This window comes from Schistocerca nitens, chromosome 3, assembly GCF_023898315.1.
Source record: "Schistocerca nitens isolate TAMUIC-IGC-003100 chromosome 3, iqSchNite1.1, whole genome shotgun sequence".
In the NCBI taxonomy this organism is placed as follows: domain Eukaryota; kingdom Metazoa; phylum Arthropoda; class Insecta; order Orthoptera; family Acrididae; genus Schistocerca; species Schistocerca nitens.
The window spans coordinates 329,714,240-329,740,027 of record NC_064616.1 but is presented as its reverse complement, the minus strand read 5'-3'; the positions used below and the strand labels follow the sequence as shown (position 1 = coordinate 329,740,027).

At 39.9% G+C, this 25,788-nt stretch overlaps 1 protein-coding gene across 1 annotated transcript in view; it reads left to right on the top strand.

The window, feature by feature from the left end:
- LOC126248291 (serine/threonine-protein kinase Pak) overlaps positions 1 to 25,788 on the top strand; it is a 106,278-nt gene that overhangs the window by 11,173 nt on the left and 69,317 nt on the right. The window contains exon 2 of the mRNA XM_049949151.1: positions 16,897 to 17,109. Within this exon, the coding sequence (XP_049805108.1) occupies positions 16,928 to 17,109 (182 nt within the window). The 5' untranslated portion in view covers positions 16,897 to 16,927. The remainder of the gene's footprint in view (positions 1 to 16,896; positions 17,110 to 25,788) is intronic.

Here is a 25,788-nt window from a genome sequence, read left to right as displayed (position 1 = left end):
TGGAATCTGCGTGTCGCCCTTCATCCACAGTTCTCGGTACATCATGTGGGAAAGGGGCAAGCTGAGTTTTGTATGAGTTATATTTTCTAATACCATGCAGATTTGAACACATAAGCTTTTCGAACTGAGAATATGTTCAAGGATTCTGCTGCAAACAGAAGTTGGGGATATTGGTCTGTAATTTTGTGGGTCTGTTCGTTTACCTTTCTTATATACTGGAGTCACTTGCACTTTTTTCCAGTCACTTGGGACTCTGCGTTGGGCGAGAGATTCACGATAAATGTTAGCTAGGTAAGGGACCAATGTTGTAGAGTATTCTTTGTAAAATTGAACACGGATTGCATTCGGACTTGATTCATTTGCTTTCAAATCCTTCAGTTGTTTTATGCCAGGTATGCTTATTACTATGTCGTCCATATGGGAGTCTGTCAGATGGTCAGATGACAGTATGTTTGTATGATTCTCCTGTGTGAACTATTTCTTGAATGTAAAATTTAAAATTTCTGCTTTCGTTTTTCACACCGGACTGGTTAACAAGGGACTGAATTGAAGCATTAGACCCTCTTAGCGATTTTACATACAAGCAGAATTTTCACAAATTCTCCACCAGATGTTTTGCTAAGGTGTGATGATGATAGTTGTTGTATGCTTCATGCATAGATCTTTTTACAGGCGTACGAATCCTTACTAACCTTTGCTTGTCATCATTTGTGTGTTCCCATTTGTTGTTATATCTGACCAAATATTCCAGTTATACATTCTGAAGGGAGACTTTCACAGCCATCAATAACATTCAGCAATGTGCCCGAAATGACCTTATCCAGAGCAGTAAATAATATTTTTGTATCTAATGTAGTAAGCATTTTTAAACAGAAATGTATATGGTTTATGTTATGGTTAGGACATTGCACACTGGGAATGAAATATTCAAACGGAAATATCATTGCTCTGTGTAAAAACAACAAATGTTTCAAATATTGTTAGATATTGTGCAATTAATGACTGTTGTATCAACTTCTTCCTTAAAAACAAAGATCAGGAAATGTAAGTGCTATAGTTCATGTTTACCAGTCTATATACTAAAAATTGTTGTTTCTTGGGGAAATGATAGTAAAAATATAAAATATTAACCATAGATATAAATCTGATATGAGGGAGATGTAGTTCTGTTCAAAATTGTTTTTGTTTTTTCCGTGTTTTTCTAGAATGACCACTTTCTAACATAAAATGTTTGATAGAAATGTATAATTGAAGTTTGAATAAAATAACTTTGTGATTGACATATTCCAGTGGGGAGGGCATTGTTGCCAGTATGCTGTGGGTCATGCTTTAAATGACTCTGCATGTACTTAACGAGTGGGCAATCAAGCAGTCATGTGGCACTTTAGAAAGATTTATGATTGACAGACACTTGGTTCCCACCACTTGACCAGTTGACTTCCACAAATTAAAAAAAAAAAGCTTCTTAATATAGAGTTGGATTTGTGCCTTTTGGCAGATACCTGCCTTTGTTCACCTATGGTAGCCAGAGGAATTCATACCTGTGCCGTCTATAGCTTGAATAAAATCACTTTGATTTATGGAGTGCATTGTTGCTGTCATGCAACCAGCTACAAATGACAAGGCTGTGCATGTACCCAAAGAAAATTTGACTGTATCAAAGGCTGCGAGTGGCAATAAAGTTAGTGTCTGGAATCTCGTGGATTACACAGGAAATAAAATTGAGGAGAGCATAGCCAAAGGAGAAAAGCTTGACTCAGATGTTCGTCTACAAAGGATAATACAGAAGCATTGCTCCAGTTTCTCACACCACTGTAAAGATGAATATTCGCCATTGGCATTGTGAAGCATGTGAAATTTACTAAAACTAAACATACCTCCAGGAATTAATGGAACCCCTATCAGTTACTATATAGAATCTATGGATGAGTTAGCTGTAGATCCCTTGAACAAAAAATCTGTGCCCAGTAGTTGAAAGAAAATACAGGACACACCCGTCTACAAGTAGGGTAGCAAAAGTGACACACAGCTACAGCCCAGTCTCTTCACCAACCATTTGTGGTAGAAGCTTTGGACATGTACTGAGCTCAAACATAATGAGGTATCTCGAACAAAATAACCTCCATAACTATCAACATAAATTCTGAAAATATTGATTACGTGAAACTCAACTTGCTCTTTCCTCACATAAGACTTTGAAGATATGCCTCCAGGGAACGATGTTGTAATCCTTACTATTCACTTTGTGTATTAATGACTTGGCAGACAATGTTAATAACCTCAAACTTTTTGTGGATTATAAAGCTGCACAAATATTCAGTCAGGTTTTGATAAGATATCAAAGTGATGCAAAGATTTTCAACTTACTTTAGAGAGAAAGCTCTCTTTGAACTTGTGAAAAATAGATGATTTTCGTGATTTTTTTCCAAGCAAAATAAAAACTAATGCAAAATCTGATGCTATAGTTTCATTCCTTAGACTTTTGTTTTTAAGAAAACATTATTGTATCTACATCGGACACTCCTGTAACTGCTGCCCATGGTGAAGGACCCCCATGCAGCCGTAACATTTATCATTGGCAGAATTCCTGAAGTTCCATGAAACATGTAACAAAATAATTTTAAGTTATTATCTGTATATTTTCCATCAGCATACGTAACATAATTGAAAAATATTAAGTTCTAATAAAATTTTTATAAAACTGTTTGCCAGATCGAGACTCGAACTCGTGACCTTTGCCTTTTGTGCCCGAGTTTGAGTCTCAGTCCAGCACACAGTTTTAATCTGCCAGGATGTTTCAAATCAGCACACACCCCATTGCAGAGTGTAAATTTAATTCTTAAAACGTTTATAAATTGAAAAAAAGTTGTTTTCTTGGCTCAAAAAATTGAGACAAAACCATGTGCTTAAAAATAGACTTTTGAAGATATCATAAAAATGCTACGTACACTGATAGATAATTCAGTTTAGAATGCAAGTGTCAAATTCCAATCAAAATCATAATTACTGCTCTCAAGTTATTTTTCCCACCAGTATGAAAAATATGATTTCAAGAAAAATGTGTGTAAAGTTTTGGGTTAAATTTTTTGTAATTAAGTGAAACATTCCTCTAGTGAGTGATCCCTGGACCATACAAAAATATCTTCAGATCCAAAAGTAGGTCCCTATCCATCTTCTTCGTGGCCATGGTGGTCCTACGGGCCTTATTGGCAGCTTCTGTTATCCACTGCTCTGCTTGTTCTATGTGCTTGTTGTCCACTTTTGTGCAGAAGTTGTAATAGGTCTGACCTCAAGTTCAAGCTCATTCATAATTTCCATAATGCCTGTTAGTTTGTCATTGAACTTACATTTTGACTATTCTTTTCCTTGCTGTGAATGGTTTTCGTAGAAATTTTTCACAAATTTCCTTGTAACTTAGTAACTGAATTTCTGGCAAACTTGGGATGAACACTAAAATAATCCCAGAGAACATAAAAAAAGTTATTTTCTGAAATTCTCGAAGAGTATTTAGTATTCAGAAATGTAAAACTTGCACTTCACATAGTGAAGAAATGTAATATTCTATGATTATAGCAATGAGTTACAATTGGAATCGTCCAACTGCTGCAAGTACCTTGGTGTAACAATTTTTATGGCTATGTATTGGAATAATTACATAGGCTCTATTGCATGTAACATATGTTTCATACTTTGATTGATTGGTAAGGTGGTGGTGATGGTGATGATGATGATGATGATGATGATGATGATGATGATGATGATGATGTCCCATACTCTGAGAAGCTTAGGGGACGATGTGGGAGATCTGCACCGCTGACTAGGCAAGGTCCTAACGGAGGTGGTTTGCCATAGGCTTCCTCCAACCGTAATGGGGATGAATGGTGGTGGTGGTGGTGGTGGTGGTGGTGGTGGTGGTGAGACAACACCACCCACTCATCGCGAGGCAGGGAAAATCCCTGACCCCGTCGAGAATCGAACCTGGGACCCCATGCGTGGGAAGCGAGAATGCTACCGCAAGACCACGAGCTGCGGACAAGTAAGATAGTAGAACAGTGTAATCAATCTACAAAGGAAATGTTTTACAAACAGTTGTGCACCACATCCTAGACTGTTGCTCAAGTATGGGGGGACCTGTGTTGGATGGGAATAGTGGGGTGTTTTGAATGTATACAAAAGAGGGCAGCACACATAGTCACAGGTTTCTTTGACACATGAGAAAAGTCATGAAGGTGCTGAAAAACTGGCAGATGCTTGAAGATAGGTGCAGACTATCACCTGAAAGCCTAGTTAGAAAGTTTCAAGAACCAGCTTAAAAATACGGAATCCGGCAATATACAACAACCACATATGTAATGCTGTGATAGGGATTGTGAAGACAAAGTTAGACTAATTACAGTGTGCACAGAGGCACTTACACAATTATTCTTCCCATTCACAGAGTTAGTTACTCAAAGTGCAGTATAGAGGCAGGTAGGTAAAATAATGCATTAAAGATACTTAATATTCATGCAACTGCTTCTTTTTGTGCAAAGGTCTCTCTAATTTTCCTGTAGGCATCAACTGTTTCCCATAATCATGCCTTATTCTGCAGCTTTTAATTTCTTCTCTAGCCATTCCTGCTTTATTGTTTATCACATTTTCATTTTTAGGCATCTGAATTCCCATTTTTCACTTTCATTTGCTTCCTTTTTTTTGTATTTTCTCCTTTTGTCAGCTAAATTCAATACATAGAATGTTATCAAAGGATTTCTGCTGGGGCTTTTTGTTTTGACTGTTTGATTTTTTGCTGCCTTCATTATTTCATCTCTCAAAACTGCTAATTCATCTTCTGTTAGTATTCCTTTCCCTTGTTTCATTAAATTGTTGCATAGCATTCCGTTTGAAACTCTCAACTACCTCTAGTTCTTTCAACTTATCCAGGTTTTATTTCCTTAATTTCACACCTTTCAGCATTTTTTGCAGGTTCAATCTGCAGGTAGTGATCAATAAATTGTGGTCAGAGCCCTATCCAGTGCTGGAAATGTTTTGCAGCCGTGAATTCAGTTTTGAAATCTGTCTTACAGGATGCCTTCGTGAAACCTCCCTGATTTCTACATCTATAGGGTTTCTTCCTGCTCCATTCACATATTGAGCACCCCAGGAGTGGTTGTTTGAATGCCTCTGTGTGTGCTGTAATTAATCTAATCTTGTCCTCATGATTCTTATGTCAATGACAAGTAGGAGGTTGTAGTATATTCTTAGAATCATCATTTAAAGCTGAGTCTTAAAATATATGCAGTTAAAAAAAGAAATGGAACATAGGTACTTGCTGTTTGTGACATCAGTTGAAGTAACAAAAAATATTGCATGGAAAATTAATAAATTTCTACATGGGCTCCTTTCATAACCTGTAAAATGTCTAGATTGTGCTCTGTCCCAAGCCGTGTGCACACAAGAATGTCTGGGATGTTGGAGGCTATTACATCTACAGTTCTGTGATCACCAAGGTCACATACAAGGGAGGCATGTGCAATGTTTTCACATAACCCCACAGGAAGAAATCTTGAGTGGTCACGTCCTGAGATTGTAATGGCTGCTTTGTTGTTTCATCACATCCCATCCATTGCTGTGGAAGTGTTCAGTCAAGGAAGTCACAAACATGTTAACTTCAGTGAGGTGGTCCACCATCCTACTTTAAGATCACATGGCGGAAAGGGAAGAAGCTGGTTCAGATACAGCAAATTGCTCAAGCATGTCCAAGTAAACAGTTCTTGTTCCTGTTTGCTCGCTGAAGAAAAATGGTAAAACTATACTGTCTTTCATCAGCGCATGCTACGCATTCACCTTTTTGCTTTGTCGTACATGTTCTCAAGAACTGTGGGGGGTTTTCCGAACCTCATATGTGAATGCTGTGCCGAGCAACCATCCCACGTGTATGGTAGGTTGCTTAGTTAGAGAAAATGACTTTTCTAGCTAGTTCGGATTTTGACTGTGTGTGATCTGGTCTGACATCTCAGTAGCAAATCTGTGGCGAAGTTGCAAGTCATTTCCCATCAATACTTTGGCAATTTGAACTTTGCAAGTGTGCAAGTGATGTCACTTATGCAGCACCTTGCGTACTGTTGAGTGAGTGGTGTGTAGCTCTCACAATGTTCGGCATACTGGCTTTGATGTGCTTCTTTGGGAGGTCTCTGTGATCCCCTTTACTGTTTCATCAGATGTGTGTTTCTCTGCCAGAATGTGACTGTCTGTTTATATTTCTAGTGGCTAAGAACTTACCAAGCAAAATGAATAATTTAGGAAAAAAACTATACAGAAATTTTTGAACTGTTTTACATGATACCACAAATTGCAAGTATCTGTGTGTCATATCCCTTTTTAAATCCATTTGGAAACTAGGAAGTTTTCATGTGGACAACCTAAAGGAAGGTGCCAATGAAGTGTAAGGAAGTGCTGTCCAAGGTGTACCTTACAGCCATACTGGCATTAGCTAGGAGACCTAGACAGTGTCGAGAAGAGTAGAATCCAACCCAATGAAATGAAATTCTTAAGAAGTATGTAACAGAAAATGGGGAGAGACAGTGAGAAATGAAGATATTAGGAATGAAATTGTAGTAAAAAAGCTGAATGAGAGAACTGAGAACAACAGGTTAAAATGGTTTGCACATGTAAAGTGAATAGAAGATGGAAGAAAACCAAAATGAATCAGGGAGGCTAAGTGTGAGGGCAAGAGGGAGAGCTAGAGTCTCATAGTGTGACTCAGTAGTGACAGATTTAAGAAGAAGGGATCGGGACTGGAATGAAACAGTTATAGAATAAGAATGTTGGAAAAATAGAGTGAAGTACCAATAATGTTTCAACCTGGCCTTATGCTGGATAAAATGGAAACAATGATGTCCCTGAACCTTTATATAATCTTCAGAATGAAAAATTTCACTTGCATTGGAGTATGTGCTGTTTCGAAACTCCCTTCTGTAATGGCGTCACTGTTGGCAAGACATTAACCTTTAATTCTTCTTCCGTGCTTCCCTCCAAACTTCACAGAAGTTCTGCAGCACACCTTGTGGAACTAACTGTCACACAACAAAGGGTATTGCAGAGAAATGACTTAGCTGCAGCCTTGGAGATTGCTTCCAGAATGAATTTTCACTCTGCAACAGTGTGTGCATTTATTTGAAACATCCTGGTAGATTAAAGCTGTGTGTGAGACCATGGCTTCAACCTGTGACCTTTGCCTTTAATGGGTAATTGCTATACTGACTGAGTGTGGATAGCTTGGTCACTAGAGCACTTGCTCCTGAGAGATAAAGGTCCCAGGTTTGAGTCCCTGTTCAGTACACAGTTTTGTTAATCTGCCACGGAGTTTCATTATATAATCTATCCGGAACATTCTGGTGTATCCAGGTCTCTTCCATGCATACAACCTTTTTAGGTGATTCTTAAATCAAGTGGTTAACAATTAATTATTTCTCTGTGTAAAATTCAACCAGACAGTTTCACCTTTCATACCTTTCCTCAGTCAATCTATAATACTAAGTGGCTCTGCTAGAACTCACTACCATTTGGCAATTGCCTACCTAATGGCTTCCAGAAGCAACAAAAATTTGATGTTCAAAATTTCGCATGATTGTTGACTGAATTTAAAATCCTGCAGTAATCTACTAATGAAGAGGTATCATCATATGTTAAAAGTTTAACACAATAAGGTAAGTATTACAGTTAGAAACAGTGTGTTTGTGTTGAGCCAGCTTATCTAACAGCGTGCAAATACCAGGACTTTGTTCATCCAGTATTTGAGAGTGACAGCACGTAACAACTTCCAACAAACTTTGCACATAATTTCAAACCTTTTCTAAACTTTTCCTTGCTTACATGTGGAATATCAAATACTCAACATACTAACTCATTTGTAACGGGATAAGAAGTTTGAAGCTGTTTCGTACATGGTAGTTAAACACTGTAAAGAATGGGAGTTTATCATTTTTTGCTATTTTTCTTTCTCTTCCTTTTCCTACTATCAAATTACAGTCTCTCATCAAAATTAAATGTATGTCTCCCCTAGTGAAATGAATAATTTTGTTGACCTCATCATACCCTCTTTCATTGTCTTACATCTGCAGAGCTAGCTGGCATATAAACTTGTTCTCCTGAGGGTGGGTGTTGGCTTCGTGTCTGTCTTGGCTACTATAAAGCATTTGCTATGCTGTTCATTGGAACTTACCTGAGTCTCTGTTTTCCTTTTCATCATGAGACCTACTCCTGTATGTTTGTGTGGTCATGTGGATGATGTATCAGAATGGGAGAGTGAATGTAATTTTAATTGAGTTTGTGTTTTGTGCTTCTCAAGTTTTACAGATTTTAACCAAGTTTACCTGGGACTATTTTAGAAAATTTGTGCACTTTCTATAATAGTCCCAGATGAACACAGTGAAAATTTGTAAAACTTGATAATGCATGAAACATAAACTTGGTTAAAATCACACCCATTCTCCCAAATTCTGACACACATGCACTCACGTAATCGCGCAAAATCAACTAGAGGTAATGTGGAGGCAAGAGCATAGGTAATAAGGTCTGCACTTGTTACAAGTTATACGGATAGTGGCAGTTGTTTGGAAGAATGTCCCACACAGTCGTCTAGCTTACCCAGTACAGATTGACTGTCTGCCTTGTGCTGATACTGGGGTCATATTATAGTGTTCAGCACTTGGTCCTCCAAAGCCTGTGTAAGTACTAGGTGCACCTGTCTTCCACTCCTGTAAATGAGCCTCTTGCAAACAATTCATGGTGCGGGTGCTATTGGTGGAGATACTTTTCCCGGTACAGTCATTCTGCGGCCTGTCCATTGGCATTTGGAAACATGCCCACCCCAAAGTTGTCATCAACAGCAGATGCTCTCCAGTACCAGTGTGAGCTGTCATGCCTAACATTACAGCTGTCTTGAGTGTTGAGTTAAAACATTAGGACAGACAGAACATTCCCACTTGCCTGGTGTGTTCTCGTTTGTAGTTTCAATCATTGATGCCTATACTGTCAAAGATGTTTTATCTTCACCTTCAGATGGGTACCTCAGAATGCATCTCTAGCGCTGTATCCATGTGTCCTTGGAGATTGTTTTCTGCCGTTTGTGTTCATTTAGCAAAATCACCGTGTATAAGGTGTAGACAATGCTTCAGGAGGACTATCTAATTTCACACAGACCTACAAAATGACCTGTCTAAGGTTTAGTTATTCAGTTAATTATGTGCATTGTGTTTGTTGTTGCCATTATGGTAGGTCGTTGGTGTTTAGTAACACACAAATGTTCTCTCCGCAAGGCAAATGCTGATTGTATGGGTTCAGCGTTCTGTCACCGAGTATGTAGTCTTCACTGTGTTCAAAACATACCACTTTGAGGTATTGACAGCTCTCTTGCTAGTGCCCATCAAAATCGGATGATACTATATAATGTCTCTATATGTGCCATTTTTGTTTTATAGTATTGTATAATCATACTTCACTTAAACTATTTCCATTGGATAGAATATGTGAGGAGTGATACAAGTGAAAGTCTAAATTACATATCAAAATTTTGAGACGTATTATTGAACAACTAATCAGTCATCTGCTTTGTAAGTAGTATTGCACAAAATAATCAAGTGAGGAAGATGAAACCAAGCATATAACAAAAACACAAAAAGGGAGGGGAAGGCACATTTAGGAAGGTAATTCAATTGTCATATACTGTCTGGAATTAAGGAGAAAATATCTAAGGGTTTATATTCATTCTCCGATGCAATATGGATTGGTAAAATGTGTAGTGAGATATCCACAAGAAAGAGAACTAGATTGGAATATACCATCTATTGAAAATTATCGTAGCTATAACGTATGAAATTGAATACGTGAGGAGAAATTAACTGACAGTTAAGAAATATGTATGTAATAATCTTTTGACAGACAGATAAAACTTGTAGGTTAATGTGCAGTGGTCCAAAGAAAGTAAAATTCTGTGACATTTTGTACAATCTAAAAGACACATCCTTTTTCGTCTGTATCCTTACACTTGAAGACATTGAATAAGATTTGGCGGTGTGGCCGAGCGGTTATAGGCGCTTCAGTCTGGAACTGCAAGACCACTATGGTCGCAGGTTTGAATCCTGCATCGGGCATGGATGTGTGTGATGTCCTTAGGTCAATTAGGTTTAAGTAGTTCCAAGTTCTAGGGGACTGATGACCTTTGATGTTAAGTCTCACAGTGCTCAGAGCCATTTGAACCATTTTTTGAATAAGATTTGCCCATGCTGTTGAGCACCCTAAATAAACAACCAAGTATGATGTAATGTTTTGGGGTCAACAGAAACATCCGATCTCACGCGTCGGCTTTGACCCGTGACGTAAGGGTGTTGTGGTGTGTGACGTCATTATGGCGCGGAGTTTGGTTTGTGAGTGTGGCGTGTTTGTAGATGTCGTGTTGTTGTTTGTTGTGCCCTCTGGTGGTATGTTCATGGTTTTCGTTTGTTTGGTGTGTTGGGCTCAGTTTGCTGTTGCTCAGTGGTGAGTGCAGCGTGCGTCTTTTTGAAGCGGAATTTGTATCAGTGAGTTAACGGTTTTGTGTGATGGTTAATGTAATGATGATTGCTGTACGTCGGGTGGGTTTGTTATTAAGTGTATTTGGTTGTGGTTTTTTGTTCAGGAATGGATATGAAAGACCAGATTAATAGTTCTATGTTGAGGGCTATGATGGGGGACACAGCTTTAGAGCTGATTAAATTCCTTCAGCTATTTGGCTTAATTGCCGAGGTCGTGAAGTGCGGTGTGTGCCGTGAACCAATGAAATTGGTTAAAGTTCCGGCCTCTCGGACCAGGGACAGTTACATGTGGCGCTGTCGCAAAGATGACATATGGCGTTCCATACGGCGCGGTACCTGGTTCGAGAAGTCTAGATTGGGCATGCGTGACATTGTGCTTGTTACATATTATTTTTGTTATAGATCCCCACAGAGTTTTTGCGCGCATGAGACTGGTGTGAGTGAGAGGACTGTTTTAGATTGGTATTCCTTTTGTCGTGAAGTGTGTTCGGAATTTATTAAGTACAGGGGTAAGTTGGGGGGGCATGGGGTGGTTGTGGAGGTGGACGAGTCACAGTTTGGGAAAAGGAAGTATGGGAGGGGGAAGTCTGTGGCTGGTCTTTGGGTGTGGGGGGCTGTTGTTCCGGGGGGTGGGGGTTCCAAATGTGTTTTTAGGGTTGTGGAAGGGAGGTCGAAGGCTGAATTAGTGGGGTTAATTGAGGAATATATAGAGCCGGGGTCCACAATAGTTTCTGATGCTTTTTCTTCTTATAGGGGGTTGGGTGAGAGGGGATTTAATCATTTAGTAGTGAACCATAGTTTAGAGTTTAAGAATTACGAGACAGGGGCTTGTACTAATACAATAGAGGGGATGTGGGGGGCGGTTAAGTTAGTTCTTGGGAGGGAGAAGAGGCGCTCTTCCAACCTTCAGTCTCATTTAGATGAGTACTGTTGGTGGAAGAGTGTCCCAGAGGGCTATTGTATTGTTCGGGTTTTCTTAAGGGCTGTGGGTAAAATGTATAGGCCGAAAGTGGTTAGTTAGGGTGGGCTGGGTAGGTGGGTGGGTGGCTGTGGTTCAGGGTGGGGTGGGTGGTTTATTTTGTTGTATAGTGTTTGTTAAGGTGGGGGGGGGGAGGGTGTGTGTGTTTGTTTTTTGTTTTAGTTGTGGAGGATCTATTTTGTTGAAGTTTTTGTTGAGTTGTTGTGTGTGATTGAGATGTTTTTTATATTGCATTTGGTTTTTGTTTGTGGGTTTTTTATTTTGGGGTTGGGGGGGGAGGGGGTTGAGGTGTGGGTGGGTTGGGTTTTTCTTTTGGTTAAGTATTTTTTCGTTGCTTTGTGTGTGTGTGTGTGTGTGTGTGTGTGTGTGTGTGTGTGTGTTGGCGAATCTAGTTTGTGGGGCTGGAACTTTCTTGTGGTAAGTTCTCATTTTTTTGTTTTTGGCGTATGTGTTGTGTATTGGGGTATAGGGAAGTGTTTCATTGAAATTTGTGGCTGTGGAGGTTGGTATTGGTATTTGTATTGGGAGATGTTTTTGAGTTACATAGGTCAAGGGTAGTGGTCGATCCTAAGTTATGGGATTGGGAGCTGCTGTTGAGCTATATAGTTGGAGGGAAGTGTTCTATCTCAATGTTTGGTGGAGTATGTTGATTTTTGTAATGGGAGATGGGATTGGGAGCTGCTGTTGAGCTATATAGGTCAAGGGAAGTGTTCGATCCCAATTTATGGGATCGGGAGCTGTTGTAGATATATTTAGGTCAAGGGAAGTGTTTGTTCGTAACCCAGTAGCTCGCAAGTTACTGGCTAGTCTCAAAACCTGTATTCTCTCGTCTGGCACCTATAGTTCAGTTCTTGTTACCCCTCACTTTGTGAAGGACATGGCCACAGAGACATGCAACCTCAAATTTGGCTGCGAGTTTGTGAAGTCGCCCAGTATCAAGGTAGCATCACCATTTCCTCTAACAAGAAGGGCTCGAAGAAGTCTGCTAAAGACAAACGGTCTTCTCCTGAACCACCTCGAAGATCCTGCTCGACAGTGTCGCCACGTGGTCACTTAGCCCAGCAGGCCTCTGTCTCGCCAGTGTGCACCACCAATTCTTTTTCTGCGTTGGGCTCCACAGACCGACTGCTCAAGCATGCTGATGCTTCTGTGGACCCCAGGGAGCAGGATTCTCCTGTTTCTGTGCCATGTAGTAGTGACTCTCCACCGGCTGTCCCTTGGCGGCCACCGAGTTGACACCCCTACATCTATTCCTCCTCATGACTGTCCTCCAATGGAACATTTGCGGCCTTCGATCCCACAAAGAGGATTTATGGCTGCTTCTAGCATCACAGCATCCCCTTTTACTCTGCCTTCAGGAAACGAAATTGTGCTCTCAAGACCGCTTTCAGCCTTCACATTATTTACAAATTTGTTTTGACCTTCCCCCTGAGGTCAGCATCCCATCTCATGGGGTTGTCATGCTGCTCATATGGGATGACATTCATAGTCCACCCATCTCCCTGACTACCCGTCTTCAAGCTGTTGCTGTTTGCCTTTTCCTTCCCTACCTGACCCTCTCCCTCTGTACCATTTATGTACCTCCTTCCTTCAATGTCACTAGGGAAAACTTCCTTCAGCTTATTGGGCAGCTATCTCCCCCATTTTTGCTACTAGGTGACTTTAATGCGCATCATCCCCTTTGGGGTTCTCCCAGGACCTGCCAGAGAGGGACCGTTTTGGCTGACCTTCTTAACCAACTAAACCTTAAACCTCATCTGCTATAACACTGGAGCACCCACTTTCCTTTCTGATTCCTCAGACACCCATTCCCATTTCGACCTATCGTTTTGCACTGCCCAGCTTGCCCATCGCCTTGAGTGCTCCATTCTTTCTGACACCTACTCGAGTGGCCATTTCCCGTGTGCTCTCCATCTGCTGACTCGTACCCCATCCACATGCATGCTCAAATGGCATCTTACTAAGGCTTACTGGCAGCTTTACTCCTCCCTTTTGACCTTCGCAGAACAAGATTTCCGCAGTTGCAATGACCAGGTGGACTATCTCACAAACGTTATCCTTACTGCTGCAGAACATTCCATTCCCCGCACTTCCTCTTTACTACATCGTGTCCCAGTCCTTTGTTGGGCTGAGCATGCCGCGACGTAATTCGTGCATGGAGACGTGCTCTCCGCATTTTTAACCGCCACCCTACGCTGGAAAACTGCGTTCATGATAAACAGATGCGTGCAAAGTATCATAGAGTTTTTCGGGATAGCAAAAGAGCTAGTTGGATTTCATTGACTCTCTTTTAACAGTTCCACACTTATCCTCTGTTGTGTAGGCCAACCTCCGATGGCTCTCTCGAACCAAGATCCATTCCCCTGTTTTCAGCCTGACAGTAGGCGCCAATGTCATTGTGGATCTTGTTGCTATCTCCAGCACCTTGGGCTGCCATTTTGCAGAAGTTTCGAGCTCTTCTCACTATCAAATGTTGCAGCACCTCTCTCTTGCGGGCAAGCACTTTCTTCTTAACACATACAACCGCATCTGGGCTGAGGGCACATTTTCTGGACACTGGCATGAAGCCACCATCATACCCATACCTACGCCTGGTAAGGACAAAAACGTTCCTTCTAGTTGCCACCCCATCTCTCTTACCATCTGCGTTTGCAAGGTGATGGAATGTATGATTCATGCCCAGCTGGTTTGGTGGCTCGAGTCTCGCCATTTCCTCACGAATGCACAGTGTGGATTTCGAGCGCAGCGTTCTGCAGTTGACCAGCTCATTACTTCGTTCACCCATGTCATGAATGTTTTTCTGCGGGAATCTCAGAGTGTGGCCATGTTTTTCGATTTGAAGAAGGCCTAAGACACCTTCTGGAGAACTGGTATCCTCCGTACTCTTTACACGTGGGGTTCCGTGGGCGCCTGCCCTGTTTTCTTCAGGCAGTTTTACAAGACTGAGTTTTCAAGGTGTGAGTGGGTTCTGCCTTGTTGGCCACCTTTATTCAGGAAAATGGTGTGACTCAGGGTTCCATCCTGAACGTCATCCTCTTTACTATTGCCATTAGCCCTATAATGGCCTGTCTCCCGCCGGGCTTCGCTGTCTCCCTTTTTGTTGATGATTTTGCCATCTATTGCAGTTCTCCACGGATCTGTCTCACTGAGTGGCGCCTTCAGCACTGTCTTGATTGTCTTCACTCCTGGAGCATCGCCAATGGCTTCTGCGTTTCCACTGACAAAACTGTGTATCTGAATTTCGGGTGGTGCAAATAGTTTCTCCCACCATCTCTACATCTTGGGCCTGTTGCCCTTCCGTTCGTTGACACTACGAAATTCCTGGGGCTCATGCTCGATAGGAAACACTCTTGGTCCTCCCGTGTCTCTTACCTGACAGCCCACTGTACGCAGTCCCTCGATGTCCTACATGTCCTCAATGGTACTTCTTGGGGTGCTGATCGAGCCACTCTCCTCAGATTGTACCAGTCCCTTGTCCGTTTGAAACTCGACTATGGGTGCTTTGTTTATACATCTGCATGCCATCCCTTTTACACCGTCTCAACATTACCCATCATCATGGCATCCGTTTGGCCACGGGTGCCTTTTACACCAGCCCGGTTGAGAGTCTGTATGCTGAAGCTGCTGAGCTACCACTTTCCTACCGCCGTGACTTTCTCCTCAGCAAGCATGCATGCCGTTTGTCTGCCATGCACATGGCCACCCCTCCTATGCCTCCTTCTTTGATGATTTCTTAGATCGTCAGTATGGGGCTCATCCCTCTTCTGTTACCTCCTGGAGTCAGCTTTTGCCACTTGTTACGGTGGCTTAACTTCACACTACCTGCAACTTTCCCAGTGCGTGTGAACCATTCACTGTCTTGGCTTCATGAAGTGGCCCGTGTTAACCTTGGACTTCCTTCCTAAGGACACTACTCCAGCCTCGGTCTATCGCCTTCAATTTCACGACCTTCCTATGGAACTTAGCGATAGTACCTTTGTATACACTGATGGCTCTCGGACTGACTGTGGGGTTGGGTGTGCTTTCGTCATTGGCCCCCGTGTCTTTTGATATCAGCTTCCGGCACACACCTCAGCATTTACAGCCGAACTTTTTGCCTTGTATCAGGCCACGGAATACATCTGGCGACACAGCCTTCCCAATTGTGGTCTCTGCTCAGACTCACTCAGCGTCCTGTAAAGTTTCTGTGCGCTGTACACTGCTCATCCCTTAGGGCAGCAGGTCCAGGAAAACTGTCACTTGCTCACTCTTGGTGGAGCCAATGTCATGTTTCTGTGGGTCTGTGGTCGTGTCAGTCTGCCAGGAAATGAGGCTGCTGATGCTGCTGCCAAGGCTGCAATCCTCGTACCTCAGCCTGTGAGTACCTCTTTTCCCTCCGATGATCTCCACGTTGCTGTCTGTCAGGAGGTGGTGTCCCTTTGACATCGCCAGTTGTCCTCCCTTCACAGGAATAAGCTTTGCCTTATTAAGACTCTCCCAGCACCTTGGACGACATCCTGTCGGCCATCCCACTGGGAGGAGATTATTTTAACTTGGCTGCGTATTGGGCACTGCCTTTTTAGCCATCGTCGTTTGCTCAGCAGCGCTGCCCCACTGCGTTGTATGCATTGCACCCAAATTTTAACTGTCTGCCACTTCCTGCTGGCATGCCCCTTTTTTTTCCCCACTTTACGTTTCAGCTTGGGTTTGCCATCTGATTTATCAACTGTTTTAGCAAATGGTGCACAGGCTGTCAGCCACATTTTCCTTTTTATCCGCCAAAGCAATATGGTGAAGGCCATTTAATTTTTGGTTTTGGACCTCCATTTTTGTATGGTGTGGTTTTCGTTTTCCCCACGTGCCTGTTTTAGCTGTCTCCTATTCTGTCCATTGGGACTGACATAGTCGTTTCCCTTGTCTCTGTGTTTGTGTTCTATAGTTTTAACTTGGGTGCGTATGACCCCAGTTGTTTTTTGCACCCTAAAACAAAACAAAACAAACTATTAAGTATTAGGAAGCTAGGGAGATGTATTAAATTTGTTGGACATTGAGCTACTAATACTGGGAGTGCAATACTTCATGAAACTTTGTACTGTCATAATTGAAATTGTGAACAGAGAACTCAATAGTTGTTTGTATACCTCTAGTTATTAAAGAATTTTGTGCTTGTTATTAGTTAATATTGTTGTTGTTGTTCTTTGTTTTGAACTGTGCACAATACAAACTGTCTGAAAGAAGCAGTTTCTTCTTCTTTCACCACAATAATAATGATACAGGGACGGCAGCAGCAAAAGTATTATGATCAGGAGATGTATCTGCTGAAATATTTGCCAGAAGTATCATGTTTTATAATGGTTATTATAGTTTTTTTTTGTATGTTTGTTGCAGATGAACTACCAGTGATATCTCTTTTTGAAAAATGAGCCTCAATTTCTCAAAACTTTTTTCTTCAAAGAAACGTCAGGACATTCAACAAGTGCCATCACAGATAGGATTACCAACAAATGTGAAGCATGATTATCATGTGACACGTAATGCGCATACTGGAGAATTAGAGGGTTTACCAGAGTCTTGGATTAGGCTTCTGAATGCACAGATAACGTAAGTTTTGAGATGCTACTGAATTAAGCTTATACACACATAGAAAATCTGATTTTTTATTTGTTTGTTTGTGTTAAAAATATATGTTTGAGGCTAGAAACTTACTTCACTGTTTCTTTACAAGGGCAACATACGATTTTGTGGAAAATTTTGAGGTACTCTGATGTGCAAAATTTGAGGTATTTGAGTTGTTGCTGTTATTACCATTGCCATCATCATAATTATCATGAAGAAAGAAAAAAAAATGCTTTCCTTAAGCATATAACAAAAGAAGTTGAGTAACTAACTTCTGGCATAATGAAAACTTCATATTAAATGGTTTTACTATTAAAAGACATCGTCTGTACACCATGAGCTGCACGAGAAATGTTTTATTTGCGAAAGCCAGCTTTCGGGTTTATAACCTAACCTCAGTGGGATGTGATGCAGAGGAGTAAGCCAACTGTATGTGCACAGATTTCTACAAAATAACTATATACAGAGTTGAGAAAAATTGTGTCCCGAAATTTTAACCCTGGATAGCTGATGCCAGGAGGAACCAAATTTACTAGTGTTGTGTAGGTGTACAACACACCGTTTTTAAATTACAGAAACTTGGTGCCATATTCTCCGATTGGCCATGGGATTGCCCTGTTGACTTTCGTCGGTTGACGGGCAGTGCTATCGTTGTCAGTTCACACATGCAAGCGTCCCTCCTTGGATACATCGCGATCTCTTGGAGGCAAAGAATTGTCGGTCATGCGTAGTCCAGAGTATCCGGCAAAAGGGCAACCCCACAGCAAATTGGAGCATGTGGCATGAAGTTTCCATAGTTTAAAAATTGTGCATTGTCAACCAACACAGCATTAGTAATTTTGGTTCCTACTGGCATCGGCTATCCAGGGTTAAAATTTCTTGACACAATTTTTCTCCACCCTGTATATATGGCAATCATATAAGTCTATTTACATTATGCACTTTTGTAGCAGTGACATACTTGTCAGATATATGACAGGATCTGAAATATGTCCTATAACGTAGTACACAGTTTGTCGTGTATGTTACTGCTGTCAAATTTTAGGCAGTGACTATTCTTGATACAGTTTGACATATAACTGTTATATAGGATAAACACTGAACTGATAGGTCAATGAGTCGACATTACCTGTCTTATCTTATTTCTAAGCTCATTTTTATGTATGTATCTGTGACATGCATTTATGTAATTATGTAAATCACAATTTTTGACAAGTGGCGTGTTAAAGTAGGATATACAAAAGGTATATGATTGCAAAATATTCCTATATATCATGTCAAATTAGACAATTTTTACATGTAGGGCGTAAACTCCAATCCAAAATTATGTGGTTGAAGCACTATTGAAATTTTGTATATACATCTTATTCCCTAACTCCGTTTATTCGTTAAGTATGTTGTCTGGTTCTTTTGCCCTGTGTGTGTATATTTCTTCTAGAATATTGTAGACGAAATTGAAATATACCTGCATATTATTCTAGAATATTCTAGAAGAAATATACACACACACATGGCAAAATGAGTGGACAGTATACTTAATGAACAAATGGAATTACAGAATAAGATGTATATACAAAATTTCAAAAGTGTTTTAACCAAATAAGTTTGGTTTGGAGTCTATGACCTGCATGTAAAGACTGTCTGACATGATCTATAGCATTATTTGGTAATCATATACCTTTTGTGTATTCTAGCTTCACATACCAATTGTAAAAAATGGTAACTTACATAATTATATGAATGCATGCCACAGACACATATAAATATGGTCTTAGAAATAACAAAAGAGTAAAATTTGACAGCAGTTAATGTACACGACAAACTGTATACTATGTTATAGGACATATTCCAGATGCTGTCATTTTAACTGACAAGAATGTCATTGCTATAGAAGTGCATAATGTAATTAGACTTATATTACTGCCATATGTGTACAGTTATCATTTTGTAGAAATTGGTTCACATACAGTTAGCTTGTTCCTCTGTATCTGAAGCCACTGAGGATGGGTTATAAACCCGAAAACCAGTTTTGGCAAATAAGACATTTCTAGTGCAGCTCATGGTGTATAAATGATGCCTTTTAATAAATATGTGAAAGCTGCGGAGCATCAAGCACTCAAGATTTTTAAATGGTTTGATGTTATAATGGTACACTTTTGGCCTTACATTCCACGAGAGAGTTAAATGAAAACTATAAATATTTTTTGTGAGATATTACTTGTGTGCACATGGCACAAATATGTATAACTTTTTGATATAGTTTTCCTCAGTCTCATTGCAAGTTGACCATTGTTTCCAAACAGTCTGAATTAGTGTAGAAAATAATTTATTTTGGAGTGTATGCAATAAGAGAATGAAATTTCTAGTCGTTCAATGAACAATGCTTCATGGAGGGATCCAAACATGCCGAAAATGCTCAGGGAAAGGTTGAATGAGCAGTGAGTGCAGAAGCAGCAGGATACCACCAGGCAGCAATTCACATTGTTTCTATTTGGTTGCAGGCAAAGATGATTTTTTAAGAGCTCTGGATATGTGATAATGACCCCATGTGATACATACTTCTCTGAGGTTACACATTTTTCACAGCAATGTAAGGCCGCCATAATGTTCTTGCCTGTGGCTGTTTTTCGAACATCTATGGTTGGGGTGCCGGGAAGTCGTGCCATTCCTTACTTGCTCTCTTTGTGTCTGCTTGCTGTAGTAAATGCACATCGTGATTCTGTTACTTCTGAGGAAGGCATCACATTGTTGTTCACTCCACCAAAGCTGTTCACATGCAGTTACATGCCTCCTTTTCAGTTTATGGATTAATTGCTGATGATCCCATTATGTAAACAGTACTTCTAGTAGTTGAGGCATGTTGGGCCCAATGGAATGTTTCTGAATCATGCCTAATGTTGACAGTGTTAAAATGTCGTAAAGTGTCACACAGTTGCTTCAAAGATAGCACTGTTCTGTGGAATCACAATGTGATGTGACTGTTCTGAGTAGCTTTCACACCTTTCCAACATAGGAATGATATAGCAAGAGGCTGTTAGTTCTTGATGCCGCTTGATAATGGAGTATAAAGTGCTGTATTGTTACAATTGAAAGTAGTGGATACAGTCACATGCTGGTCATAATGCAACAGTGGCATAGTATTTACCTCTTTCATTTAAGAATTATAGATTATTCTTTTCTGTATGTGATAATGCCCACCTGGCCCAAAAGAACATGGTGGCTAATGTGAAAGTTCGACAAGTTTCTCCGTGGAAAAAGAGTTAATTTTGCCGTTAAAAAGGTGTGTGCAAATTGTAAAGACGAAATCTTGAAGTTAACATGCGTCCAGCTTACAATTTGTAATCAATGCTCTGAAAGTGGATATCTCGAATTGTCAGCTTGGAAAAAGTGAGCCGAATACTCGAAAAGAAGTTCTGCAAAGCATCGTGCCTTTTAGCGAAAAGTGGATTAAAGTGACTTTAAAAAACAGCACTCAAGAACTGCAAAATCATGTAAACGGTAAAAGTACCAGTGACACAGTCTTTGTGCATGAAAACCCTTTTGAAGTGCTTTCAACTGTAGACTCTGATATCTCAACGAGCTGCGTCTAATCACAAGAGAAAGGACATCATAGACAAAGAACTACAGAGTCGCTTTCAACCACAGGAAAAAAAAAAACTATTCAACTGTGAGTGTAGTCACTGACAGTGAATTAAAATCAAGTGTTCCTGAGGATGGATTATCAACTATTACGGACAAAAAAGACAAAACACACAGTGCCACCACGCAACATCCAAGTACCGGCAGGCCTAAAAACAGTTATCATCAACCAGCAAAAATGTGTGAAATAAATATATTTGCAGATAGTCAAGGACAGAACATAGCAGCCAAATTTCAATCTAGAAGCAGTCATGAAATAACTAGCATAGAGAAACCAGGCACAAAATTTCAGGCATGACTTCCATGAACCATGACATGAAAACAGCAAAAACAAATAATGACTTTTTTGTGTTCTTAGCAGGAACAAATGATGTAGGAAAAAACGAAACAAAAGACCTAGTGATCTCACTTAAAAGAAGGCTACATGAGCTGAGAAGCTCAAATGTGATTGTCTTTTCTGTTCCACATCGAACTGACTTGTCAATCTGGTCGTGTGTAAATAAACAAGTGCGAAGCGCAAATAAACAGATCCTAAATATATGCAAGAGATTCAAAAATGTTACATTTGTGGGCACCTAAGCTGTGTAGGAAGAAGATTCTATAAATCCCATGGCTTACATCTCAACAGACTAGGGAAGGACTTAGTTATAAAACGTATTCAAGAAATAGTGAACAGCAAATTGAATGTGCAGTGTTGTGCGGCAGAAGTCATCCCTCTCAAGGACAAAAATAATGAATACTTGGGAGAATCAACCATGAAATTTCAGGTCAGTAAAACAATACATCGGCAGGACAAAAGTGATGTTTTTTTTAAGACAATAAAACCTTCTACCAGTGCAACACCAGATGCAAGTGTGTGCGTGTGTCATATGTGCCTCAAACAGACGTCAGTCTACACGAGACTAATTTATCACTTTTGTGTTATAATGTACATGGTTTAGGAAACAAATAGATGTTTTGAATCATTTATCACAGGACTATCTCCACGTGTAGTAATAGTTACAGAACACCATAAAACAGTGAACAACATTCAATATTGCAAATTATAAGGCTACAATCTAACGATGTTCTACTGCAGAACACACAATAAAGGTGGTGGTGTTGCCATCTACTCCAGAAAAGGTACGTTCATAACCATCACGGAAAAAGTGTTATGGGGGAACAATTTCTGTGTTGACAAAGATTTCGAAATTACAGTTCTTAAAATCACATTTTGCATTGTTCCTTTCAATGTCATAGGTGTATATAGACCCCCTGTGGAAACTTTGATGCTTTTCTGAAATCACTTGATGGAGTTTTAAGTAAATTAATGTCAGGCTGTAGAAGTGTAAATCTTGTCATGCTGGGAGATATGAACATCAACACATTACATGATGGCCAGGAAAGTAAATGTTGTACAGATTGTATCCTGTCTTACGGGGCTAAAGATCTTCTTGGACTAGTACCCACCAGAACGGCTAAAACACTTAGTAGTTCAATTGATCGTGTTACCATAAATTATGACCACATCATCTCAACAGATGTAGTAAATGGTCACCTCTCAGATCATTTAGGCCAAACACTGGTGCTAAAATGCAATACCAAATCCAGACTAAGAAAAATGTACGAACACAGGTGAATATTATCTGCAAACAACATTGCTACACTAAGACATAATTTAAGCCAGGAATAATGTGAATCAGTAATGATTACCATTGGGGTCAACAATAAATGGAACATGTCCACAGAAATTACTACTGAGCACTTAAATAGAGCAATGCCATTAAAAAAAAGTGAGTATCCAGAAAAATCAACCTTCAAAATCAAAACCTGTGCCATTAGATTTTAAAACAAAAGATCTGAAAGAAAAAATGGAAAACATGCATTGCTTACACAGACTGACTAACTCAGAGTTACATAAAGAACTCTACAAACAGTACAAATATAAGTACCACAAAGAAGTTGGGAGATTAAAATCAGAAAGAATCAGCCAACAGGTACGAGGTTCAGATAACACTTCAAAGACTTGCTGGTTAATTATAAATAAAATCAGAAACAATGAATCAGAAACTAAAATTCATAGTGTACAGTTTGATCCTCTTCCAGTCAGCAATATTTTAATAATTACTTCATAGATACTGTTGAAAATGATGTGTCTATGAAACAGGAGTTACAGCACTCGTTTGAGCCCTGTAAGAAGCAGAACTGCAGTACACTACGTTCAGTAAGCACATATAGTATTCTGCAGCTTGTTGATAACCTCAGAAACAAAAATTCAGCAGGATTAGATGAAATTTCTCCATATCTGTTAAAGAAATGCAAACATGAACTAATGAAACCACCACCAGTACTACTACTACTACTACTACTACTACTACTACCACCAGTACTACTACTACTACTACTACTACTACTACTAGGCTCTACAGCCCTTGGAGGGCCTTGGCCTGCATAATGAAACCACTAGTTCATCTAATAAAATGTGTTCTCTGACAAGTTGAAACTGTCTGGAGTGAAAACAATACACAAAAAGGGGGAAATATAGCATGTACAGAACTACAGACCCATTGCCGTAATCTCAACTTTCAGCAAACTTATAGAGAAAATAATATTTAAAAAAATCTTGGAACATTACAACAATGCTGACATATTAAGTGATTTCCAGCATGGTTTCAGAACAGGTGAAAGTGCCTCATCAGCAACAGTACAATTTGTCCATAATGTACTTGAAAAAAATAAATGAAAAATCCCATGCAGCAGGAGTATTCCTGAACCTCTCAAGGGCTTTTGATAGAGTACATCATGACATGCTCTTATAAAAAATTGCGAATGGTGTCACTGGAAAACTCATGCAATTTGCTAGAAACATATTTAAAGGGTAGATGACAGTGCGTGGGGATTATGTACTTCAATAAAGAAATACTGGAGAAGAGAAGGTTAAGTATAAGATAAATTTGGTGTTCCTCAGGGCTCTATTTTACGTCCAGTCCTATTCATATGCTATGTAAATGATTTCCCAAGATCTCTTGACAATAAGCAATTGATTACTATGTATGCAAATGATACGTCTGGTGTCTGCTACACAGACAATGAGCCCAGCCTAGTTGAAGAAATGCATAACTTCATTGAAAAGGCAAGAGCTCACTTGAAAGAGAGAACCTAAAAGTAAACATAGAAAAATTAATATTAATCATTTTAAATCAAGTGGTTCAAACAGACAAAATACTGTGATTGATGAAATTCTATCAAAAACCTGTTCAGATTGTAAATTATTGGGTTTGTGCATAGATGATCAACTTTCATGGTAGCAGCAAGTTGATTAGGTCTGTTAAAAAAAAGTAAGGACTGTATATTATGGATTTAGTGCATCCTTTCTTGTCTTATGGGATAGTGCTATGGGATGGGACATGCTAAACTAATATGAAAAGAGTTTTCATACTGCAGAAGTGAGCCTTGAGGATCATAGCAAAAGTAAAACCAGGAACTTCTTGCAAACCCATATTCTCACAGTTTATGCCATGTATGTACTAGAAACTATAATGCTAGTGAAAGAAGGCAGTAACATCACAACAAGAAACATGGATATTCACAACTATGAAATAAGGCATAGAAAAGATTTTCATATGGTTAACAGAAGATTAACTTTACCAGTGAAAAGCCCCTATGTCAAAGGAGCTGTTTTTATTAACTTGTTACAAAATGAAGACATTGACAGGGGATACTTTTAAAAAAGTGAGTCAAGCAATGGCTTATACAAAAATGCTTTTCTAACTTTAATTCATCATGAATTACAATGTAATAAGAAATAATGTAAACTAAAAAATTGTAATTGTAAAAACTTAGTTGAAAACACACATGCATGTAAAAGTACGTGTTACGAGCAATAAATTAAATTGAAAATATCAAAGGATGCATAGCGCACAGGACTTTCTCACATAGAAATTGGAGTGGGTTGCTGGGTGGCTTGATGGAGCATTTATCCTAATTTAGATAACCCAGACCCAACTTTATGAGCCAAATTATAGTGCTACATGGAGCCCAAACATGAACTCCATGTATGGTACGAGAACCGCTATTTTGCCATAACCACCCCCTTCTCTTCTCCTCACAGTGCAATACCTTACATGAAGAACGCAATCTTTAGATTACGCTTTTGGCCATTGAAATTGCAATACTTGATGGCAGCATGCAACAAACATCAGATTGGCATGAAGTATATTACAGTCTCAGATATGCAAACAGTTCGTGTTTCAGCGCAACTGCACAACGTCGTCGTCGTCGTCCATCATCATCATCATCATCATCATCATCATCATCATCTACCAGCACATACTGGAATTAGATAACGGCAGGACCATGGTTTATTAAAACTGCATTTTATTGTTTTGCAAAATTGCTGTTCACATTAGTCGTGACCCAGTGACTGTCGTGTGAATGTGGAATTGATGGATTAAACAGCACGCAGTGTCTGGGAGACCCCTTGTGGCCAGTGTGCAAGGGGATGTACCTATTGTTGACTCAGGTGTGGAACATCGTACAGCCATGTCCTATACCTAATCAGGGAATGGGCTACTTGTCAATGAGGCAAGTATCCACATGGACAAGGTGACTACATCCAGAGCACCAGACTGCCAGCACAGAGAGATGTGCCCAGTAATAACAATGGGCACTGGAGTGACACCTCATTGTTTTTTCAGAAAACACACCACAATTGACTTATCTCTGTGTGGAGGCTATGGGGAAAATCGACATCTCCAGATAGCATCAGCCATCGCCATACGGACCCAGTACCCATTGGGGCAGCAGCCATTACATTTTATGATGTGTTATTGTTGGTGACTGTGCCCTATCTTAGATTTTGTAGTGACATTCTCTTTCAACAAGATAATGCAAGACTACATGTTGCCAGTGCAGTCCTGACCTACCCTGTTACAGTGGGTGTTTGACTATTGCCATGACCAGTGCATTCTCAATATCTCTCACATATTGTGGAAACTATTAATGGATTGCTGAGACACTGGCATGCCAACACTTACTAGCCACAAG